The sequence below is a fragment of the Pongo pygmaeus genome, chromosome 13 (assembly GCF_028885625.2).
Source record: "Pongo pygmaeus isolate AG05252 chromosome 13, NHGRI_mPonPyg2-v2.0_pri, whole genome shotgun sequence".
NCBI classification, from domain to species: Eukaryota; Metazoa; Chordata; class Mammalia; order Primates; family Hominidae; genus Pongo; species Pongo pygmaeus.
In genome coordinates this window covers 114984863-115006403 of record NC_072386.2, presented here as the reverse complement: position 1 = coordinate 115006403, position 21541 = coordinate 114984863, and the positions used below count along the sequence as shown (strand labels likewise).

Sequence of the window (21541 nt, the reverse complement as noted above, 5' to 3'; positions counted from 1 at the left end):
GATCTTCAACTTCAGATCATGCCCATTTGATGTGAATTTTATAAACCTCGCTGCTGGGAACTCCAAAGGCCCCAGAACACTGAGGGGAGCATTGAGCCCCCAAGCTGGCATCCACTTCCGATCATGTCTCTGCTCTTTCCAGCACTTTCTCCACATCGTTTCAGAAAACCCTTTTGAATGGGGTCAGCAGTGAGCTATGCCAGAGGACCCCTCTCGGCCTTCCCCAGGAACAGGCCTCCTCCATCCGCCCCAGCCTGCCCCCAGTCCGCTGCCGGCCACAGGCCTTCCACCCTCATCAGGGCGACGGGCTGTGAAGGAAGCTCTGGGCTGCGGGGATTAGAACGATTACCCTGGACGGCGAGATCTCCTTCTACCAGTGACCACCCAGCCTCTGACTGGTCGAAACAGAGAGGACTCACTGTCTGGGGCCTCGTTAGAACTGCCGAGGCCATGGCTCTCAGCACTGCTCCTCAAATGCCAAACTCTTCTCTCTGGTGTTATCAGGGTGACATATAGCCAAAGAAAAAGGGGCAGGTGGGCCCTGGCCCCCACCGGGAGGGCTCAGAAAAGCTGGTGTGTGATCTGAGATGTCAGAGGGACAAGCGGGATCTGACTCCTGCCTGTCAGGGCCTCAGACACCCATCTCGTCACCCAGTGTCTCTCGAGCACGTCCCAGACTGAAGGGTGACTGGAGGCCAGGAGGTCTGCAGCCCTGCTCCTCCACCGCAGAGGGGCGTCCAGGCCGCTCCGCCATCTGAGCAGGATTCCAAAGCAGTGTCCCGGCCAAGGTTCCGTGGATCTTCCCCTTGAGTCCGTTGTCTCGCTGGGTCTCAGTCCCAGCTGGGCTCCTCAAGGCTGCTGCGAGGAGGCCCCCTAATGAGGATCCTGGGACTGGCACTGAATGAGCCAATTCCTCTAGCTCTGTACTTGCAGCTAAGCTCCCACATAGATAAAAATCAGTCTTGCAGAGCAGGCAGCCCGCTGGGCACCTCCATGGGCACCTGGGTAATGAGAACAGAGCCCGACCTTCCGATATCCCAAGCTCGGGCATTGTTGCTTCCAGCTCCCACCGGGGGCTCCCCACCGCCTGGCCTGCGAGTCTTATGATTCACTCCATGTTCGGGCCAGCGCTCCTGATTCCAGCCTCTTCAAGACACTCCGCTGGGGCCCCACCCGAGGGCCAGGTGCCGGGCTTTGTGGTGGCTCCCAATAGCTGGGGTCAGCGCCAGCAACTCTGGTGGCCACAGGAGGTCCTCAGTAACAGCTGATGCCCAGGTGTGAGAGAGGGTATGGGGGACTCAATGGTGGGCCCCAAAGACGTCCATCACTGAATTTTTGGGACTTGTAAATGACACCTTATAGGGCAAACAGGATTTTGCAGCTGTGATTAAATGTTGGCTCCTGAGATGGGGGCATTATCCAGGTGGGCCCCAACGTAGCCACAAGAGCCCTCACGAGAGGGAGCCCAAGAGAGAAGGGCACAGAAGAGGGGAAGATGCCAGGCTGACGCACACCAGAGGCTGTGGTGACATGAGGCGGGGACCGAGGACCGCGGGTGGCCTCTCCATTTTCCATGGAAAACACAAGGAAACATTCGCCCCCAGAACCTCCAAAAGGCGCCTGCCCGCTGACACGTTGACTTAGCCCAGCGAGACTGATTTTGGACATCTGGCCTCCAGAATCCATGAGATCTAAGAGAGTAAACTTATGTTGCTTGAAGCCGTCGGCGTGGTGGCATCTGTCACTGCAGCCACAGGGATGAGCACAGGGGCTTTTGAGCCTTCCGGGCTGCACTGGGGCTTGGGGAAGGGCAGGTTTTCTCCGTCTGTGTCTGTCACCAGGGCCCAGGTGACCTGGGTATGTGCCCTGTGCAGGATCCTCAGCTGTTGTCCGGAGAGGGCGGGGGGCTTTGTCACAGCTCTTCAGGCTGGTGCCCCTGGAAGACACCACAGGCTGTGGGGCGGGAGGCTCTGGGCGTGACTGCGGGAGGCCTCTCTCCAATTACACGGCCGTGGGCTCAGATGTGGCTCTCCTCCCTGTCTGCTGGGGAAACGCCTGCTTTACCTTCCCCTTCCCCTTCTCCTTTCGGGGCTGCAGGAGTGGGGAGGGGGTCACCTGGCACAGAGCCCCTGCCCCATCACCCCTGGATGGGCCGGCCACGGGTGGCCACAGCAGCCTGCTGCTGTGTGAGGCTGGGGCTGCTAGGGTTAGGTCAGCGCCTGACGTCCCTGAGGACGCCAATCCCCTGAGGGCTTGACTGCTGTGTTTCATTCACTTCCTACTGCTTACTGGTATCCACCCCTGGCTGCGATCTGTCCCCCCGCACCACCCCTTGCTGCGATCCATCCCCCGTACCACCCCCCGGCTGAGATCCATCTCCTCGCCGCCCCCCGGCTGTGGTCCAGCTCCCCCAGCTGCGAGCCGCACAGCCCCACTCACTCCAACAAATGAGTCAGCTCGGCGTAACCCGAGCCTCAATGCCAGGGAGCCACAAAGGCGGGACTGCCTCATGAGATGCACATTTAGGTGCCCACAAATGAGGACTTGGAGGAGGACTGCCCGACCCAGAATTCAGTGAGGCCTGGCACAGGATGGGCTGTGCCTGCCTCTGCAGAACCGACACAAAGACTGAGGCAGGGAACGGGGCTGGGAACCACAGGGCTGGTTCTCGAGTGGAGAGCCTGGCACAGGCAGAGTGAGCCAGCTGCTGGCCTCCTGGCCCCAGCCCTGGGGAAGTGGGCACAGCTCTGTCAGCCTGGCCAGCCTGTGTGTGTGTTCATGTGCTGTGTGTGTGTTTATGTGTTGGGAGCCCATGGTTCATGGGAGACAGGAAGCAGCTTACAAAAACACAAAGCAGAATGGAAAAAGAAACAAAAAGCCATCTGACCCAGGGACGAGACACATGAGGAAAGCAGGACAAAGCGGAGCCTCCTCGGGGACTGAGGCTGGGCTGCACTTTGGCTTCCCGCTGGCCCAAGCAAAAAGGGAAATGTGGCAAGCTGCAGGAGCCTCGTGCCGGAGGCAGGCAGAAGTGCCCGTGCTTGGCCTGCGGCTGGTGGACAGGCCCGAGGGCCTTCTCTGACTCGGGCGCCTCATCCCAGGGCCTCATTCCTTCCTCACTATGACAAGGTGGGCTGGGAATTCATTCTACATATGGGACACCTGAAGCCCACCCGGGAGGGGCCGACTTGCCTGGATCCTTCCGTGGGTGGGCCCTGGAGCTGGGATTTGGATGAAAGTGAGTTGGTAAGTGAGCTGCCTACACACAGAAACGTGCTCTAATTCAAAATTGTGCTCCCCGACCGTCCATTATGCTGCGGGCATTTGCCCGGGCCTTGGGAGACCTAGAACGCCGTCTCCGCCCCTCAGGATCTGACACCGGGTGAACGATGCCCACTTACAGGTGGGTCTGCATCCCCTCCTCAGACCCTAGGGCAGGTGGGGGCAGGGTGGTGACCCTGGAGCCCTGAGCCCAGGGACAGCCAGGTTAGTAGGTGACATGGGCGTGACTCTACTGCTAGCCTCAGCGACCTTGGTGGCCAGAGTGGCCACCTGCGTAAGTGCCTAGACTTAGAGGAGTCCCAGAGAGACTGGAACTCATGACTCCTCCTGGGGGACACACACCAGCAGCACGGTGGCTCTGTGCCACTCAGCAAGTCTCCTCAAGCAGGGCTTTCCCCACCTGGATTTAACATCTTCTCCGCAAAACAACAGGCACGCACCCTCCCAGGGGCAGTTCAGAATGTGCAGGCACACAGGGCCCTACACCAGCAGGTTTCCTCCTGTCTCAGAAGAGTTTGGACTTACATGTCTTATCTCCTGTGGCTAAAGACACTGACTTCCCTCCAAATTCTCTCCTACATCCACTGCCCTCCCCCAAGCTCACCCACACACCCTGCTCCACACTAGCCACCCCAACCCACCCAGGAGAGACGGAGGCAGGGAGGACAAATGGCTTGTCCCCCTTCCACCTGTGGGGCCCTCTCCCATCCACTACACACTCGCCACGGCTGCTCCAGCTAGGTCCTCATTCAAAGAGCTCCTCCTCAACCGATGCCCTGTGGAGTCCTGGAAAGAGCACCTGGCCTGCTTCCCAGCTCTGTCAGGGCCAGACTCACCCACAGACCCTCTTGTCACCCACATCTGCTGAGCCCCGGGAGAAGGCGTCCCACCCTCTTGTCACCTGCATGTTAAGCCCCAGGAGAAGGGGTCCCACCTTCTTGTCACCCGCATCTGCTAAGCCCCGGGAGAAGGGGTCCCAAGCACCAGTTCTACAAGGACCACACCTCCAGCCAGTCTGTTAAAATGAAATATAGCAGGTCACTGGCTTATAAAGAAAGATGCTGCCAGCCTGGCTAACATGGTGAAACCCCGTCTCTACCAAAAAATACGAAAATTTGCCGGGTGGGGTGGCGGGCGTCTGTAGTCCCAGCTACTTGGGAGACTAAGGCAGGATAATTGCTTGAACCTGGGAGGTGGAGGCTGCAGTGAGCCGAGATTGCGCCACTGCCCTCCAACCCCGGGCGACAGAGTGAGACTATGTCTCAAAAAAACAAAAGATGCTGTGAAGTTTAAACCCTGCAAACAGATCAGAGTTTTGAACTCATAGTCTCAATCTGTAATGTGGGGAGGGGAAATCTCACCACCGAAAGACCCTGGCCACAAGACCCTGGCCATGAGAGCGGCCACGGGTCCCACGTGGCCCAGCGGTGGGCAGCGTAGCCCTCAAGTTCACGCACAAGGGCTGTGAGGTCAGCCTCAGAGTCGATGATCCCAAGGGGACAGAGCAATCAGGCTCTGTGGACAACTGCGCAGCACTCGAGGCAGGCCCTGGACACACTGTCCTGAGCATCACTGCTGTGGACTGTCACCAGCCACAGCAGCTGAGACTGAAGTTCTTTCAGTGCGTCAGCTCCAAGCCAGACCCCACATCTGCTCAAGTCAGCTCCAGGGAAAGCAGAAAAACAATCAGGGTTCCAACTGTAAAACTAAGCCAGGCTTGGTGTCTAACAGCCTCGGGGGGAGTTTCCAGAGCCCTTTCCTATCTGTCATTTATCAGGACTGAGGACAATGTAAGACAGGTGGTCCTGTTCCCATCTTATAGATGAGGAGGGGCTCAGCCAGGTGGATGGAATCCCGGAGCCACCCAGCCTTTAGTGGTCTAGGGGCGGGGGGAGCTTGTGTGGCTGCCAACCTGGACACCGGAGAGCTTAGGCCTCCTTCCTGCCAGCGGCTACAAGAGCTTCATGGCCAAGAGTGGCTCACGCTCCCCACACCCCTCATCACCTGGGGCCCCAGTGTGGCTGGATAAAATGGGTGGGGGGCTTCCATTTATTCTTATTGTCTCACGTCTGGGTTCACCGAAACTCAGAAATGTTCCTGTCCCTTTGTCCAGGCAGGCCACCAGGTCTGGAAGTGGCCATCCCCTAGCTCCATTTCACAGCTCAGGGGAGAGGTGGTGGTCTTTAGGGAGACCCACATTTCTGGGCCTGGAGGGGGTGGCCACCTGTCAGTGGAGAGCGATTCAGGGGCATGAGGCAAGTCTGACTCCTCTCCTGACCCCGGGTGCCCTGCACGGGGCCTGACCCATAATAAACGATGAACAGAATCGCCGGTGTGTTAATGTGGTTACCAGGACGACGGGGGCAGGGGCAGCTGGGGATCAGATGCCTGGCCTGTGCTCCCTCTGTCTTCCCTTCCCGGACCCCGCCCACTGCTGTCCACCCCCTAACAGCCTCCGCCAGCCTGGCCCTGCAGACCAGGCCCCATGTGGGGCTGAGGAGGGTGAAGGACAGGGCCCTGGTGGTACCGATGCCTCAGGTAGATGTGACATTCCTGGGTTCCAACCCTGAGCTGGTAGGGTGAGCCCTGTCCTAACTGGGCACTCCCCACGCATGTCCCACCAAATGCTGCTGAGCCGTGGGCAGAGACTCACCTCGTACAGCAGACAGCCCAGGGACCAGATGTCGGACTTGAAGTTGTAGCCGTTCTCATGGATCCTCTCCGGTGACATGTAGTAGGGCGTCCCCACTGCAACACAGCAAGGGGGGCTGCTTACGCTCCATGTAGGGCAGGGGCAGGGCACAGAGGTGAGGTTGGAGGGAGGGCACACGGGGGCTGGGGAGAGACTGTGCCTCGGTTTCTGAGCAGCCCCTTTCCCTTCTCTGGGCCTGTGCCTTCCTCTGTCAGATGAGCAGCTGGATCAGATTAGAGGTTCCCATGCTAGCAGGGCACTAAACACCTGGGGTGCCGGGGACTTGAAGCAGATTCCCTGGACCCACCGAGACCAAGAATCAGGCTGGGAGGCTGGGCGCCATGGCTCACGCCTGTAATCCCAGCACTCTGGGAGGCCAAGGTGGGTGGACAACATGGCGAAACCCCGTCTCTACTAAAAATGCAAAAATTAGCTGGGCGTAGTGGCAGACACCTATAATCCTAGCTACTCAGGAGGCTGAGGCAGGAGAATCACTTGAACCAGGGAGGCGGAGGTTGCAGAGAGCCAAGATCGCGCCACTGCACTCCAGCCTGGGCAACAGAGTGAGATTCGGGCTCAAAAAAAAAAAAAAAAAAAAGAATCAGGATGAGGCTGGAGAGTTGGGGGTTGGTGTTTCTGCCAGCTGCCCAGGGGAAGGGGATGCCTCAGCCCGGCTGGGGGAAGCAACTGACCACATGTCCTTTAAGGGGACTGTCTGAATCCCCAAGAGTCAGGATCAGGCTCTGAAGAGTGAAAAAACCATCACTGTGGAGGCTGACCAAGATCTTCCATGTGTCAGCTCATTTCTGTTCCCAACAGTGCTATGAGGCAGTATCTCCATTTTCCAGATGGAGAAACTGAGGCTCAGACGGGTGAAGAGGTTTGCATGAGAGTGGCAGGAATTAGTTCAAACCCAGACCCTCAGGCTCCAGAAACTGAGCACTTAGCTCTGCCCATGGCCACCCACCAATTAGCCTGTCCAGACTCGGCGTTGGCCGAGATCTCTTAAACAGGATGGAAAAGGCACTAACCAAAAAGGAAACGTGTGTAAGGCACTAAAACTAGGAACTTCAGTTCATCAAACCACACCAGAGTTAAAAGGCAAGCCACAGACTGGGAGAAAATCCTCCCAACACATACACCTGCCAATGGACTCTTTACAGAACATATTTCAAAGCTTCTGTAAATCAATACGTAAGAGACAAACTACCCCCTTATTCAAATGAGCAAAAGCCTCGAACAGGCACTTCACAAAAGAGAATATCCCAGTGGCCAAGAAGCACACGAAGCGAGGCTACTTTTGTTACTACTCGTCAGGGAAGGGCAACTTAAAACACAATGAGCGGCCAGGCATGGTGGCTCACGCCTATAAACCCACCACTTTGGGAGGCCGAGGTGTGTGAATTACTTGAGGTCAGGAGTTTGAGACCAGCATGGCCAACATGGTGAAACCCCATCTCTACTAAAAACACAAAAATTAGCCAGGCATGGTGGTGCACGCCTGTCATCCCAGCTACTCAGGAGGCTGAGGCAGGAGAAACCCTTGAACCCAGGAGGTGGAGGCTGCAGTGAGCCAAGATCATGCCACTGCACTCCAGCCCAGATGAGAGAGTGAGTGAGACTCTGTCTCAAAACAAAAAACAAAAACAAAAACAAAACACAATAAGGTACAACTACGCACCCATCTGAATGCTTAAAGACAAAAAAACCAAAGTTAAAGAAAAACAAGGTTGGCGATGTGTGGAGCACCTGGAATGTCCACACTTTGCTGATGAGAAGGTAAAATGGTACAACTACTTTGAAAGACCATCAGCTGGTTTCTACCATGGCCAAACACTGCCAACACTATAACCCAGCAATTCCGCTCCTAGGTAGATGCCCAAATGAGTGCTTCCGTCCATCAAAAGACACAATCAAGAATGTGCAGAGTGGCTTTGTTTGTAATAGCAAAAACTGGAAACAAATGTTGGATCAATTGATAAACTGCAGTCTGTTCACACAATGGGATACTGTACAGCACTGCAAAAGAACAAACCTCAGTTATACACGACAAAATGAATGCAGCTCATGGACATAATGCTGGGTAAAAGAAACCAGGCACAAAAGAGCATATTACTGTATTTCATTTATGTGAAATTCAAGAACAGGAAAAGCTACTCTATAGGAGTGGTGACCAGGAAGGGCTCCAGGAGCTTCACTGTATGTATATTATACCTCAGTTAAAAAGTGAAAGAGGAAAAAGGTGTTAATGGTGAAGATGGGGCTCTGCTGCCAAGAGGGAAGCCAGAGGGCTTCAGGGCCTGTCCTCAGGGTCCCTCTTCTCCCCGCAGGAAAGGCCAACACTGAGGAAATTGTGGAAGGCTGTGCCCTGACCTCCCAGCGCCTGTAGGGTTATCTCTGGGCAGCAGGGCACATATTGGATGAGCTGGAACTGTGCAAAGATGGGAGGATTTCCTGAGGGAGTGAGCTCTCCATCACCAGAGGCATGAAAACCTCAGCAGATGGGCTGATTTAGCAGGTCTGGAGTGGAGCCCAGGAATCTGGTCCTGTAACCTGACATTCTCCTATCAGCCCATTGAGTGGATGGCTATTCTGGAGGCATAGGCCCGGAATTTTTTTTTTTTTTTTTTCTAAAACAGAGTCTCGCTCTATCGCCCAGGCTGGAGTGCAGTGGCGCGATCACCTCTGCCTTCCGGGTTGAAGTGAATCTCATGCCTCAGCCTCCTGAGTAGCTGGGATTGATTACAAGCACATGCCACCACACCCAGCTAATTTTTATATTTTTAGTAGAGACAGAGTTTCACCATGTTGGTCAAGCTGGTCTTGAACTCCTGACCTCAGGTGATCCGTCTGCCTCGGCCTCCCAAAGTGCTGGGATTATAGGTGTGAGCCACTGCGCCCAGCCTGGCCTGGATTTTTAAGGTCGCTAAACTGAGAACATTTTCACTGGCCTGGAGACACCATGTCATGTGACAGAGGCTGCTGCTGTCCTAACCAGTCTCTGTGGTGAGCTGGAGTCCCAGCGTGGCAAAGGCTGGCTGAGATGTGGCCTGTGACACGAGGAGGAGGGGACCCAGGACCCTGGGAGGAGAATGGACCATTCAGGGGCTGGACTCAGAAGGCACCGGGCCCAGGCCTCAGGGTTTCACGGTCAGGAGATTTCGGGAAAAACACAGGTAACTTTTAATTTCATGAAGGAAGGGCATTTAAAAAACACAAAGCCCCCAACTGCCACTTAGTGTCAGTCAGTACGATTTTTAAAAGAAGACAGCTTGGCATGATTTAGAAAACCCATTTCTCAAAACTGAGGACAGTTCTTTACAAAACTGAACAAGTTTAACATTTTGAACTTCATTATATTCTTGTTTTGTCTTTCTTCTTCTTTCTTTTTTTTTTTTTCAAGACAGGGTCTCGCTCTGTCGCCCAGGCTGAAGTGCAGTGGCGCTATCTTGGCTCACTGCAACCTCTGCCTCCTGGGTTCAAGTGATTTTCCTGCCTCAGCCTCTCTAGTAGCTGGGACCACAGGTGCATACCACCATGCCCTGGCTAATTTTTGTATTTTTAGTAAAGACGGGTTTCGCTATGTTGTCCAGGTTCGTCTCGAACTCTTGACCTTGGGTATCTGCCCGCTTTGGCCTCCCAAATTGCTGGAATTACAGGCATGAGCCACCACGCCCCACCTAAAATTCTTTGTAGAGAGAGGTTCTCACTATGTTGCCCAGGCTGGTCTCAAACTCCTGGCCTCAAACGATCCTCCCACTTTGGTCTCCTGAAGTGTTTGGATTATAGGCCTGAGCCACTGCATCCAGCCTTGTTTTTCTTATCTGAATGGAGATGGATGAAGAACTACCTCGCGGTTTTTGGAGAGGCTGTAATGGTGTTGGAAATCTCTGCTCCGGGCTGTGAATCCCCAGGGGCAGGACCTTGTTTGTTGCTGCATCCCAGTACCCTGCGCAGGACGGCTCATAGTGGGTGCCTTGTGGGCGTCCGCTTACTGGATGAATGAATCCGCCTGCCTGTAAGCTATGTGGTGGCACATGCCACTGCCCACAATTCTTCCTTGCAGTTGAACACACTGCTTATTTAACTGATGGCTGCTTATTTAACTGATGGCTGCCCGGAGCTCAACTGTCTGAAATGTGATTATTGCTTTATCAGGATACCAAGCTCCTTTTCATGGCAATAATCCCCAAACAACCACAGCAGCCCTCACTTAAAGCGCTGCTTATGAGAAAGGTGTCATCCTCTATGCATACTTGATGAGCGAAGCCAGGGGCTAACCGCTACTCAGCAGAAAGGGCTGTCAGTCAACATATGAATCCATGTGGGGTTCTATTGGGAAAGCAAATTGCAACTTCCAGTAGCAACACCTTGTATATTTTGGTCAGGAGGGAGCAAAAGTAAAGGAACAGGCCAGTGTGAAATGGATGGCTTGTCGTAGCCAACCATGGGATGAAACATACAGTTCTCGGTGAACAGTAGGAACCTCAGGACAAATGTAAGTGGATTCCAGCACCCGGGTGCTATGGATGGATGTGCCTACAGGTTGGACAATGATGTAGGGCTGATGGGGTGCACACAGAGATGGCAGGGGACAGATGGAGGCAGGGAGTCCTGTCCCCAGTGAGAGACACCACTGTCCACTGTCTGGCTAACACCGCACTCTTCAGACCCCTGGCCAAGCCCCTTCCTGTCTGACCCTACAGGCTCTTCCCACCCTCAGTCTCCTCTGCTCACTGTGGATCTGCCTGGGCCTCTGCAGGAGGGATGCTGTGGGGAGAGGTCACCTACACTGGGGCCGGGCTGTGGCCTGGCGCTGCCTTGGCCAGGACCATCGGAAAGCAAGGGCTTGGAGTGCCTGGCCCTCAGCCCGGGTCCGCCCACAGCGGCCGCTCCAGCCCCAGCCCCAGCCTGCTTTTCCACTCGCCTCTGTGCCTTTGCATGTGCTGTTCCCTTTGCCACCTTGCGGGCTCCTTTAAGGTCCCCGCCCCTGGCCAGGGAGAGCCGGCTGCTCAGCAGGACCCAAACATTAGGTTTGTCCCTTTGTTCCGTCACCACCTTCTCCCTCTGCTGGGGCTCCAAGGCAGGCCGACAGATCCCTGTCTCAGCCTGGCTTTATATTGAAAGCCTGGGCACATGGGCAGAGAGAGGTTTGGGGCACCAGGCCTCCGTCCCCTCCTCTCTTCACCCTCTCCTCTGCCACCTCACTGCTCTTTCTGCTTACCCCATTTCCACTGGTGTAAGGAGAAAAGGCAAACACCCAAATGCAATTTGGAGCTTTCTTCTAAGATGCTAGTGTTGCAAATTGCCATCCATTCATCAATCCACTCAACTGTCCAACATCCATAATTGTCTATCGTCCATCCAGCTATCCATCCATCCCCCATTCATTCATCCATCAGTCTGTCCATCACCCATCCATCCAGCCAGCCACCTGCCCACCTCCAACTAAGATTAATTGAGCCTTAATCCTGCTGGGACCTTGCAGGAGTGGGCCCATCAGGAGGCAGGGAGTTAGTTGCCTGTCCCAGGAAGTATTCAGAAACAGCCAGTTGACCGTGTCTATCAAGAAAGGACTGAACTGATCCACACTGCAGCTGAACTGCCTGGAAAGGCTGGTTAAAAATCTGGATCTCCAGTCCAACCCCAGACCTGGGGGCCACAATCTCCAGGGGTGGAACCTGGACCCTGTATCCTTACAAGAGATGTTACTGTTAGTTCCCATCTAAAAGGAGCTGCCAAAAGGCCTCATTCACCCACCTCACTCTCAGACGCATGGTGAGCATCTGTGCAACAGAAAGTAAAGAAAGTGAAGGAACTGGTGAAGCCTTAACTGAGAGAGGCTTGGCCCATCCTGAGCCGGGCAGCACAGGGTCCTCAGGTCCCCGCCTCCCGGCAGGTTCCCCAACCCCCTGACCCAGGGGAGGGGCAGCTCTCCCTTCTATCTTAAAGTCAGGGTGCTGTGTCTCACTGGGGGCAGGGTGGCCCAGACTGCAGCTAGGGCTGTGTGAAGCTACAGGAGCAGATACAGCACCTCTTCCTGTGATGGCAACTTGTCTGGGAATAAGTCACGTAAAGCCTGGTGTCTATGCTGACAACAGCCACTCAGACACTACCGAGCACAATGCCCAACTTGCATGAGTTTTGAAGATAAAACGAAAGATTTCAAAGAAACCCCCAGCTTGCAGGGGGCCACTGGAGGATGCATCCCCAGACACCAGGGGAGCTGGGATTCTGAGGAGGAGTCGGCGAAGCTGGCAGGTGGAGGGGCCTCCACAGACAGGGTCCTGCCCAGGACGACCTCTGTGTGCAGCGCAGCCCGGGCCTTATCCCGGTCCATCTCCCGGCGATGCCGAGACGCAGAGGCAGAGCCCTGTGCAGCCTGGGTTTCCATGTCCCTCCCAGAGACTCCCACCGCCCCCTCCTCTTGGTGGGGGACGGAGCTGTGTGTATGAAAGAAGAGCCTGACAAACCCTGACCTTCCTGGAATCTTTACCTAGAACTCCCAATTTCAAACCCAGCAGATATCAGAGGAGAATGTGGGATCTGAAAGAGCGAGGCTGATTAAAGGGGCCCCGCTTCCCCAAGATGCGCCGATCCTGTCAAAACAAACTTTGCCGTGTTTTGAAATGCTCTCGGTGTTTGAAACATGTTCATTAGCTATGAAAAAGGCAGATTTCACAGGCAGGGGAGGCTGGTGTCTGCAAGCTGCCCCTCTTCCCCAGATGGTGGATTGGAAAGCAGCTGGAGGAACGCGGTCTCCTTGCTGACATCCGTCCAGCCGGCGGGACATCGGGCTGGGTGGCTGTGCCTTGGCACTGAATCCTCCATGGGACAGACAGGGGCAGGTGGGGACAGCAGTGACGTGGAGCTGGAGCTGGCTGGGCTGGACCTGCTTCCTCCACTCTCTGGCTGAGAACAGAAACTCTCTCTCAGCCTCGGTCTCCCCATCAGGAAAACAGAGGGTCCCCCCCGACCTCTGCAGACTTGGTTTCCCTCTCTGGAAAATGAGAAGCAATTGTTGGAGGAGTGTTTGGTTCATGGTGAAGACTAAATGGATTCTCCTACCAGGCTGTATCTTCCACAAAGGCAGGGGCCAAGCCAGCCTTCCCGGGGAATGGCCCAGGCCCAGCACAGATCCTCGTCGAATGGATGAATGAATGAATGAACCAAAGAGCTGGAGTTTACATCCCAGGTCCAGATTGACTCCTCACTTGCTGGCCCCTTAAGGCCCTTCCCTCTCTTCCCCTCCCCTCTTGGCATCAGGCTCATCTCTTCCTAACAGTCTGTGCCCCTGAAAATGCCAGGAATGTGGCAGACCTGTGACTGCCACCCAGGTGTTAGTGCTCAGAACCTCGGCTGAAACTCAGGCCTGAGATCCATCTGCTGAGGCAGGGATTCTGGGCCCGAGGGACTGACAGGATCATTCCCAGGCATCCTGCACTGTTGGGATGGGACGCAGGGTGGAGCTGGGGCAGGACGCAGCCTGGGATGCATCTGCATGGCCCTCCGCGCCTGCACTGACGGGTGTCCCCAGGGATGCCTGGCCATGAAGGTCGTCCATCCACTCAGCAAATGTTCCACAAGGGCCCCCGTGCCAGGCCTGGGCACAGACGCATCACAGCGTGGTGTGATCCCCTGCAAGGCAGTGCTGACACACACCATGAGAGGAGGCTCTGTCCTTCCCTGTGGGGCCCAGGATAAGCTCCAGGTCCTCCACCAACACCTGCTGCTGGCGAGGTCAGGTGGGCTTTTCCTCAGGGATGGAGCGCTCAGAGCCTTAGGTGTTCCTCGCACCTGAGGTCTCACTGGGGATCCTCTCTCGACCCCATCCCTGGGCACCCACAACCCAAACCCTCCCTGGGCCATGCTGCAGGCTGATGCCCGGAGAAGGGCTCTTCAACTTGAGCTGATTTCCCGTGGGGCTCTGGTACCTGGCTGCTGGGTGACCACAGGGATGTGGTCTCTTACTTCCCTGGGCCTCAGTTTCCTAATCTGTAAGATGGGATAATAATAAGCCTTGTGATGATTTACAAAAAAGCAAAATGAGCAAAATGGGTTTTTTTTTGAATTTTTTTTTTTTTTTTGAGACGGAGTCACTCACCCAGGCTGGAGTGCAATGGTGCCACCTCGGCTCACCGCAACCTTCGCCTGCCGGGTTCAAGCAATTCTCCTGCCTCAGCCTCCTGAGTAGCTGGGATTACAGGTGTGCACCACCACGCCCGGCTAATTTTTTTGCTATTTTTAGTAGAGATGAGGTTTCACCATATTGGCCAGGCTGGTCTCAAACTCCTGACCTCAAGTGATCTGCCTGCCTCAGCCTCCCAAAGTGCTGAGATCACAGGCGAGAGCCACCATGCCCGGCCAACGAAAAAGCAAAATGTTTTTTGAACTCTTTTTTCTCCGTCTTTAACTCATCTTTTCAGTGAGTTCAGTGGCTACAGAGTAATGAAGTGAGGGCGGCTCTGGGAGGGGTGGGGCCAGTCTGGGCTCCCGGCCACCCTGGGCTCCCTGGGGCTCTGTTTAGAATCACGGAGCCCCATGCCTGCCCTGCCTGCCCACAGTGGGCCCCAAGAGGCAGTCCCACCTGTCCCCTCACCATGCCACCTGGCATGGACTGTGTCTGTCCCCTCGAAAGCTGCAGAATCGCATATCCCCGGCACACAGCCCAGGGCCAGGCAGTTTGCTCAAGGAAGGAGAAGGAAGGTGTTTGCGCCTCAGGGCCAGGCTAAGCCCTGGGAGGCCCAGCAGGGCCCTGACCTCGAGTACCTGATGGGTTCACCCCCAACTAGACTTGCTCCCCCAGCCCCCAAGAGGCAGCACGGGCCCTGCACGGGCCTGGGTGTGACCAGCCTCCATTCCCGCCCTGTCACCCGTGGCTGCCTGTCACCGAGACTGCCCTGTCACTACAGCCGAGGAGCCAGGCTTGCCCGCCCGCTCTCCCAGCCCCGTGATTTGTCTTGCAGCTGCTGCCGTTGCTCGGAGCGAGACACTTGCTTGTAGCTTGTGAGCTGTGTATAGGCAAATCTTTCATTTTTCCTGCATTACGCCGGCGTGTACTGTCACTTAATTTTTATGTATGCAATCCTTCCTGACAAATATGATCTGCTGCCTGGTAATTCGTCTGACGCTCATTCTGTTCCGCGCTCTAATTACGGCTCCTATTTCTGACACCGAGGCAGCCGCTCTGCCACCGCTGGGTACCGCACCTGTCAGCCCGACCATGGCACTGACTAATGCCCTTTCATGCCAGCCTCGTGTTAGCAAATACAGAGGCGGGGAGGGGGCCCAGGGAGGGGGGAAGTGGGAGGAGACCAGATTTATATAAGCCCAGCTCTTGGGTCAGCAGCCTTAGGAGAGGAGGTGGTTGCCGGGGCAACGTGGCTGCCACCACAGCATCCCCACATAGTAGGTGCACATGAGATGCGGCAGATGCATAATTCATCCCCACGCACAGGGTGTGAAGTGTCCCTGGCCCTGTGCCCCTCCTGAGTCCCGATGCAGTGGTAATTAGTTCAATCTCTTGCCCAACCAAACGTGTGTGCAAGACTTAGTCAGCTGTTTGCAAAACCTCTTGGTGGAAGGGGTCTTTCCCCTGGGTCTTGGAGATACAGGTCCTGGGCTTTGGCTCGGCACTGTCACCATCCTAGAACCTGGTGGGTGCAGGCCCTTGGTTCTGGGAGCTTGTCCTGCTGGCAGGGACTTGCTCAGCTCCGTGCAGGCCTCAGTTCATTGGGCATCTCTCCTGGATGCCGGGCACACAGCCCGGAGTGGGGACGGGCTCCAGGAGGGCTCCTTCCACCCATCATGTGGCCTGGTCGGTGCTCGGAGGGCTCGGGAAGAGCCCGGCTTATGAGGGCGGCCTTCTCCCAAGTTCCAATTCCTTCTCATTAATATAATAAGTGCACCAGTCCAAGTCAATAAAATCATACTGTCGGATGAGACGCATCTCTGCCCATTCCTAATGATGCGATCCTAACCGGCTCTGACGGAGCGCCGCAGTCTTTTTTCTGCAGTGGGACAGAGACAGGCTCGGTGCTGACTGACAGGGGACAGGAGGCAGCGGTTTTAACTCTTCTCATCGACAGCTTCCCTTGAATTTCCCGGTCTTTTCGAAGCCCTTCAACCACACAGGCAGATAGTCCCAAACTGACCAGAAACACTTGGTTTTTCAAAAGGGAAGTAAATGTTTGAGGGGACAAGGAAAGACAAGGCTTCCTTCCAGCAACGGAGAGTCAGTGGCCCGGGTCCCCAAAGGGGAACTCCAACAGTATCCGCCGAGGCCCGCAGCCCTCGTTTCCTGGAAGCAGCGTGGGTTCTGGAAGGAGAGGCCTGCTGCCATGTGACCTCGGAAAAATCTCTCGAGTGCCTGGATTTCTGATTCTTCCTCTGCTAAAGGGAAGGATCGCTGGATGCTTGAGGCTGTCAGGGGCATGAGTGGAGCATCCCATACTCCCTGGGGGGTGGGTCCTGACACATCTTCCCTTTGGAGCTAAAGGAAGAGCTCCTGAGGCCTGGCCAGGTGGGGACGAGAGTTTCAAAACAACCCCCTCCCCGGCACCCCCGCTGGCTCCATCAGTTACTGGGAGCCGCTGGTCTCTAGGCTCGTACATTTCTCCTAAGTGTGTGCGACGCGCTGAGAGTCTCTCTGGAACCTGTGTGAACAGTGACACTTTCCACAGGACACTGTGACTTCCAGAAAGTGCCTCTGCCCAGACAATGCTGCTCTCTCTCACACCCCGCTTGCTGCAGGCACTCGGGGGTCTGGGGAGAGGAGACGTCCTGGCTTGAGCCATGAGTGGGACGGAAATGAGCTGGAATGGGGCAGTGTTCAAGGAGGCGGCGGGCAGCTCCTGGGGCCCAGCTCCCTCCTGGGGAAGCGGATGCTGGTGGGCGCAGCACACAGGGGGTGGGCCTGGGGGCACCTCCCTCTGCAAACACGCCTCAAAGAGCCAGGAACTAGCCCTGAGAAAGCAAGGGCCCTCGCCCACTCCATGGGCCTCTGGGAAATGTTCCCACAGATGGGCGTGGTGAAACCCAGACAGCCTTGTAGTAACGCACAGGAGACCCTGCTCCTGTGTTCCACTGGTGGGGAAGCGGGGGCTTTCTTGGTTCCTGTGTTCTCACTAAATGAAAAATCCCCCATCGTACAGCATTCCAAGTTTCACATTTGGTTACATACCCAGTGTGTGGATACTGAAGCTTGCCATTGCTTCACCTGTCCCCCAAACACGTATCTGACCAAGTCTCTTCCCGAGTCCAGCCCTTCAGCACCCCCCGACCCATAGGGTGGTGTCCAGCCCACTGAGCTCACAGTTCAAGGCCCTGCCCGCCTTTCATGCCGCTCCTGCAAGGACCCTGGTCTGTGGCGAAGCCAAGCTCAGCCGCACACCGAGGCTCACCCACTCCTTCCTGGAACACTGCTCCCTCCCCTTCCCTGTCCCAACAGCATCTGGTCACCCTTTATGGTCCAGCTACAATGTCACCTCCTCCCTGGCAGGCACCTGGTCCCCACAGCCTCAAAACCGCCGGTTTAAAAGCCAAAAACTAGGAACAGTGCAAATGTCCACGCCCTAGGAGGGATGGGCCCAGGGTGCTGCCCGTGAACGGGACACTCACAGCAGTGGGGGGATGACTGCTCTGTGCCACAGACACGCCCCCGGCTCCAAGCAACCGGCTCAGTCAGCTTCTCCCGCAAGGGCCGGGAGGTGATCAGAGGGTGTGGGAAGCCCCAGCTGGGCTCCTCTGGCCACAGCTGACTCCCTTCTGGGTCACTATTCTGAACAGATGAGAAAACTCTGGGGCTTAAAAAAGGCATCTTCCTGCACTAACTGACCAAACACACGTGCGGAGAATGTTTGCGTTTCCCTGCATGGTCACCAGGACCGCTGGGGGCTGCTGGGGCACAGACAGGTCCCCCTTACCTAGGGAGTGGGCTGCGGTGGTCTCAGAGCTGAAGAAGCGGCCCAGACCAAGGTCACCGAGCTTCACGACGCCCGTGGCTGTGATGAACACGTTGGCAGGCTTGATGTCTGCAGGGCGAGGAGAAGGAGATTGGTGTGGGGTAGGAGGCTTGGGGTAGGTGGGGTAGGATGAGAGGAAGGGGGAGCTCTAGGTGAGGTGAGGCCTAGCCAGGTCCTGCTCCCTCAGGGCAAGGCCCTGTCCTGGCTCTGGCTGTGGGACCTTGGGAAATTGACCATTTCTGAGCCTCAGTTTCTTCATATGTAAAATGGGTCTCCCTCCACCAACTTCACAGAGCTGCTGTGAGGCTTAAGAGAGCAGGGGTTTTTGTGCTCCTGTTTCCTGCTCTAGAGCTGTATCCTCCATGCCTAGAACAGTGCCTTGCGCACAGGAGGCCCTCAGGGAAAATCTGTGTAATGAATGAACAAAGTGCTCAGTGGGGCACCCAGTGCCGTACCCGCCGGCGATGGTGGGACCTCGAATACAGCAACACCGAGAGATACAGGTAGAGTGAAGGAATGGAGGTGTCCATGAAGCAGCCCACGTAAAGGACCCCGTGCCCTGCCGGGTACCCAGCAGGCTCCTTTCTCACAACTCGGAGTGATGTCAACTGTGGAAACACCCCTCTCAGGTGCCTCCCCTTCTCAGCCCAGCCCGCTGAGACGGCAAAGTCCCCATGAAAGTCCCCTCTGCGCGAGGCTTCCCCTGACCTCCCTCCCAGGCTGCTGTGGGGAACTGGAAGTGGTGTGCCAAGCGGGGCCCCTGCCCCCCGGGGCTCATGTCACTTTCCACCTCGGGGAGGACCCTGACCCGGGCACCTGTGTGTGCGGCTGCTGGACAGCCCCCCTGCCTGGGGAACACAGAGAGGTCCAACTTCCTCAAGGGGCTGACCCTGAGGACCCTGGAGGAGCCATGAGGAAGTGTCTTCCTGGGCTCCAGGGGCACTTGGGCTCCGGGTGGCTCCGGGGGGCTCCTGGCGGGTGGCACGTACCTCGGTGCATCACCCGGCGTGAATGCATGTGTTCCACGGCGCTGCACAGCTGCACAAAGTACTTCCACACTGTCCTCTCTGGGATGAGCCGCTTCTGCTTCTTAAAGTACTGCAGCAGGGGAGACAAGCAGAGGGATAGGCCCAGGTGAGCGGGCTTGGAGGCAGGTGGCCACAGGGCACTGCCTCTGTCCTTTCCCCAGTGGGTAACTGGTGCCTGGTGGCGGGGCGGGGAGGGGATTGAGCCACTGAGCAAACAATAAGCCCAGAACCAAGAGTGCTGTGTCCACGCCTCTACTTCTGCCTGAATGGTTCTCCGCGGCCACCCTGTCCCCACCCAGCAAGCTCCGTGAGGGCCAGACAGGCCTGGCGTGTCCGGATGGCTTTGCTGCATGGACACCCAGCTCAAACACGCTGAAAGTGGCCCTCAACTGCATTTTTCCAGAACCTCCTGGACACACCCCCGACAGGGCACTCCTTGCAGGACTGAAATGGGTGTGGATTCTCCCTGTCCCCAGCCCCAGCCTGGCCCAGGAGGGTGGCACCCAGGACACACGTGGTGGTTAAATCACAGCTGCCACCATCTCCTTGGAACCAGCAGACCTCAGTGCACTGGAATTCTTAACAAACGCGGCGAGAACCTTGAGGAAATGGGCTTGGCGCACTCAAACGGAACCCCAGTTCCAACGGGCATCAGTCTGCTTCACTGCCTGGGAAAACGTATTTAGTGCTCCAGGAAGAAAACAAAAAGTAAAGGCCCCCGGCCGCACTGAGTGAGCTGTAAGTAACAGAAGGTCCTGGAGAGGGCAGGCCCAGAGCACGTGACAGCCACGGCTCAGCTCGAGACGGGGGTGGCTCTCAGGTGCCAGGTCCATGCCTGTGGGGCAGGACTTCTTCACCAGCTACCTGCATACCAGCTTTTTGTTCAGGGGCTTTTTGCTTCAAAGCAACCACCTTTCCCCAAAGCAGGCAGAGGCGGCGCTGTGGGCCTGCTGCTCAGGGCAGCTGCTCTGGTGCTGGGAAGCTGGGAACTGACCAGGACACACTGGCCTGGGAAGGGGTGTGGGTGGAGGAAAGGACCTGGGCCGGCACTTTCGGACCACCTGCAGGGTGTGGCCACCATGCCGGGCGGAAGAGGGAGGGCTAGGCCCATCTTACAGACGGGGAAACGAAACTGAGGGCCACGCAGAAAAAGGCAGAAACACAGCTCAGCCCCAGGCCTCCCACCTAGAAAGCCCAAGTCCTTAGCCCACTTCTTTTTTTTTTTTGAGATGGAGTCTCCCTCTGTCGCCCAGGCTGGAGTGCAGTGGCGTGATCTCAGCTCACTGCAACCTCCACCTCCCGGGTTCAAGCAATTCTCCTGCCTCAGTCTCCTGAGTAGCTGGGATTACAGGTGTGCGCCACCACACCCAGCTATTTTTTGTATTTTTAGTAGAGACGGGGTTTCACCAAGTTGGCCAGGCTGGTCTCGAACTCCTGACCTCAGGTGATCTGCCTGCCTCAGCCTTCCAAAGTGCTGGAATTATAGGCATGAGCCACCACGCCTGGCCCCCTTAGCCCACTTCTAATAACACCAGTAACCATTGATATGGGAGACTGAGCTCAGAGGGAACATGCCCAAGGTCACCCAGCACCCAGCTGGGACCCAGGTCTGGGTGCTTCCCACGGTGGGACAGTCGCAGTGGGGAGCCCCTGGCCTCGCCGTAAATCCCCTCGAGGCTCTTCTGAGGTGCAATTCTGGGAGGCCCTCTCGGGTGAGCCGTCCCAGGTCTCAGCACAGACCCCACCCCTAGGCCACCTCCAGGCCTGTGGTGGGCCAGGCCGGGATGTTATTCATGCTGTGATGTGAGTGAATCCTCATTACAGCATTTAAGCAGGGATGCGCGTGGCCGAGAGTGGTGATTTTCTAAATGTCACGTCCTATAAGCTCTGTCTGACATTTAGTGGGGAGGCGCAGAGTCTCTGGTGGGTTCTGGGGCTACGGCAGCTCCTAGATTCACTCTTCCTCGTAAATAACTCGGGCACCGTGGCTGTGATGTTGCGGCTCAGCCCTTGAGGCTGCAGGCTCTTGGGACACAAGCCCTGCTGCCTGACAGCCTCTGAGGCCAGTGGGGCGACCACGGGGTGTCCCCTGTTCCTCTGGAAACCCAGAGGTGGCCTGAGAGCAGGCAGAACCAGGGGAACCAAGCTCCCACCAAGCCCCAGGCACTGTGCTGGTATGTTACAGATGAGAAAACTGAGGCACAGGGACCCGCCAGAGGTCATCCAGGGGATGTGTCTTACTCTGGTGGGTCTCAGCACTGCCAGGCCTCCCCTGCTGGTGGCTGCACTGAGCCAGCTCTGCAGGTGAGGGCCCCTGAGCCGGGCTGGAGGGAATGGGAGCAGGCAGGGACAGCGGGGGGGGGGGGGGGGGGACTGTGGGAGGCAGCACCATGCCAGGTGAGGAGGAAGGACCTGAGGCGTGGGGGGCCAGGTGGCTGCTCAGAAACTGAGGCCACATCTATCCTAGACTCAATCCTGCTGGGTTCATGACTGACTTGAACCCTGAGCCAGTGTTGGCTCTGGGGAAGCCAAGGAAGGGGTGCAGGGGGAAGGAGACACCCCATCCCAGGCCTGGC

At 56.6% G+C, this 21541-nt stretch overlaps 1 protein-coding gene across 6 annotated transcripts in view; it reads right to left on the bottom strand.

Moving 5' to 3' along the window:
* NEK6 (NIMA related kinase 6) overlaps positions 1–21541 on the bottom strand; it is a 105101-nt gene that overhangs the window by 16714 nt on the left and 66846 nt on the right. For all 6 annotated transcript variants that reach the window (XM_054501519.2, XM_054501522.2, XM_054501523.2 and 3 more), the window contains exons 6-8: positions 18927–19035; positions 17899–18006; positions 5936–6030 (exon numbers count right to left, since the gene is read on the bottom strand). In XM_054501519.2, the coding sequence (XP_054357494.1) occupies positions 5936–6030; positions 17899–18006; positions 18927–19035 (312 nt within the window). The remainder of the gene's footprint in view (positions 1–5935; positions 6031–17898; positions 18007–18926; positions 19036–21541) is intronic.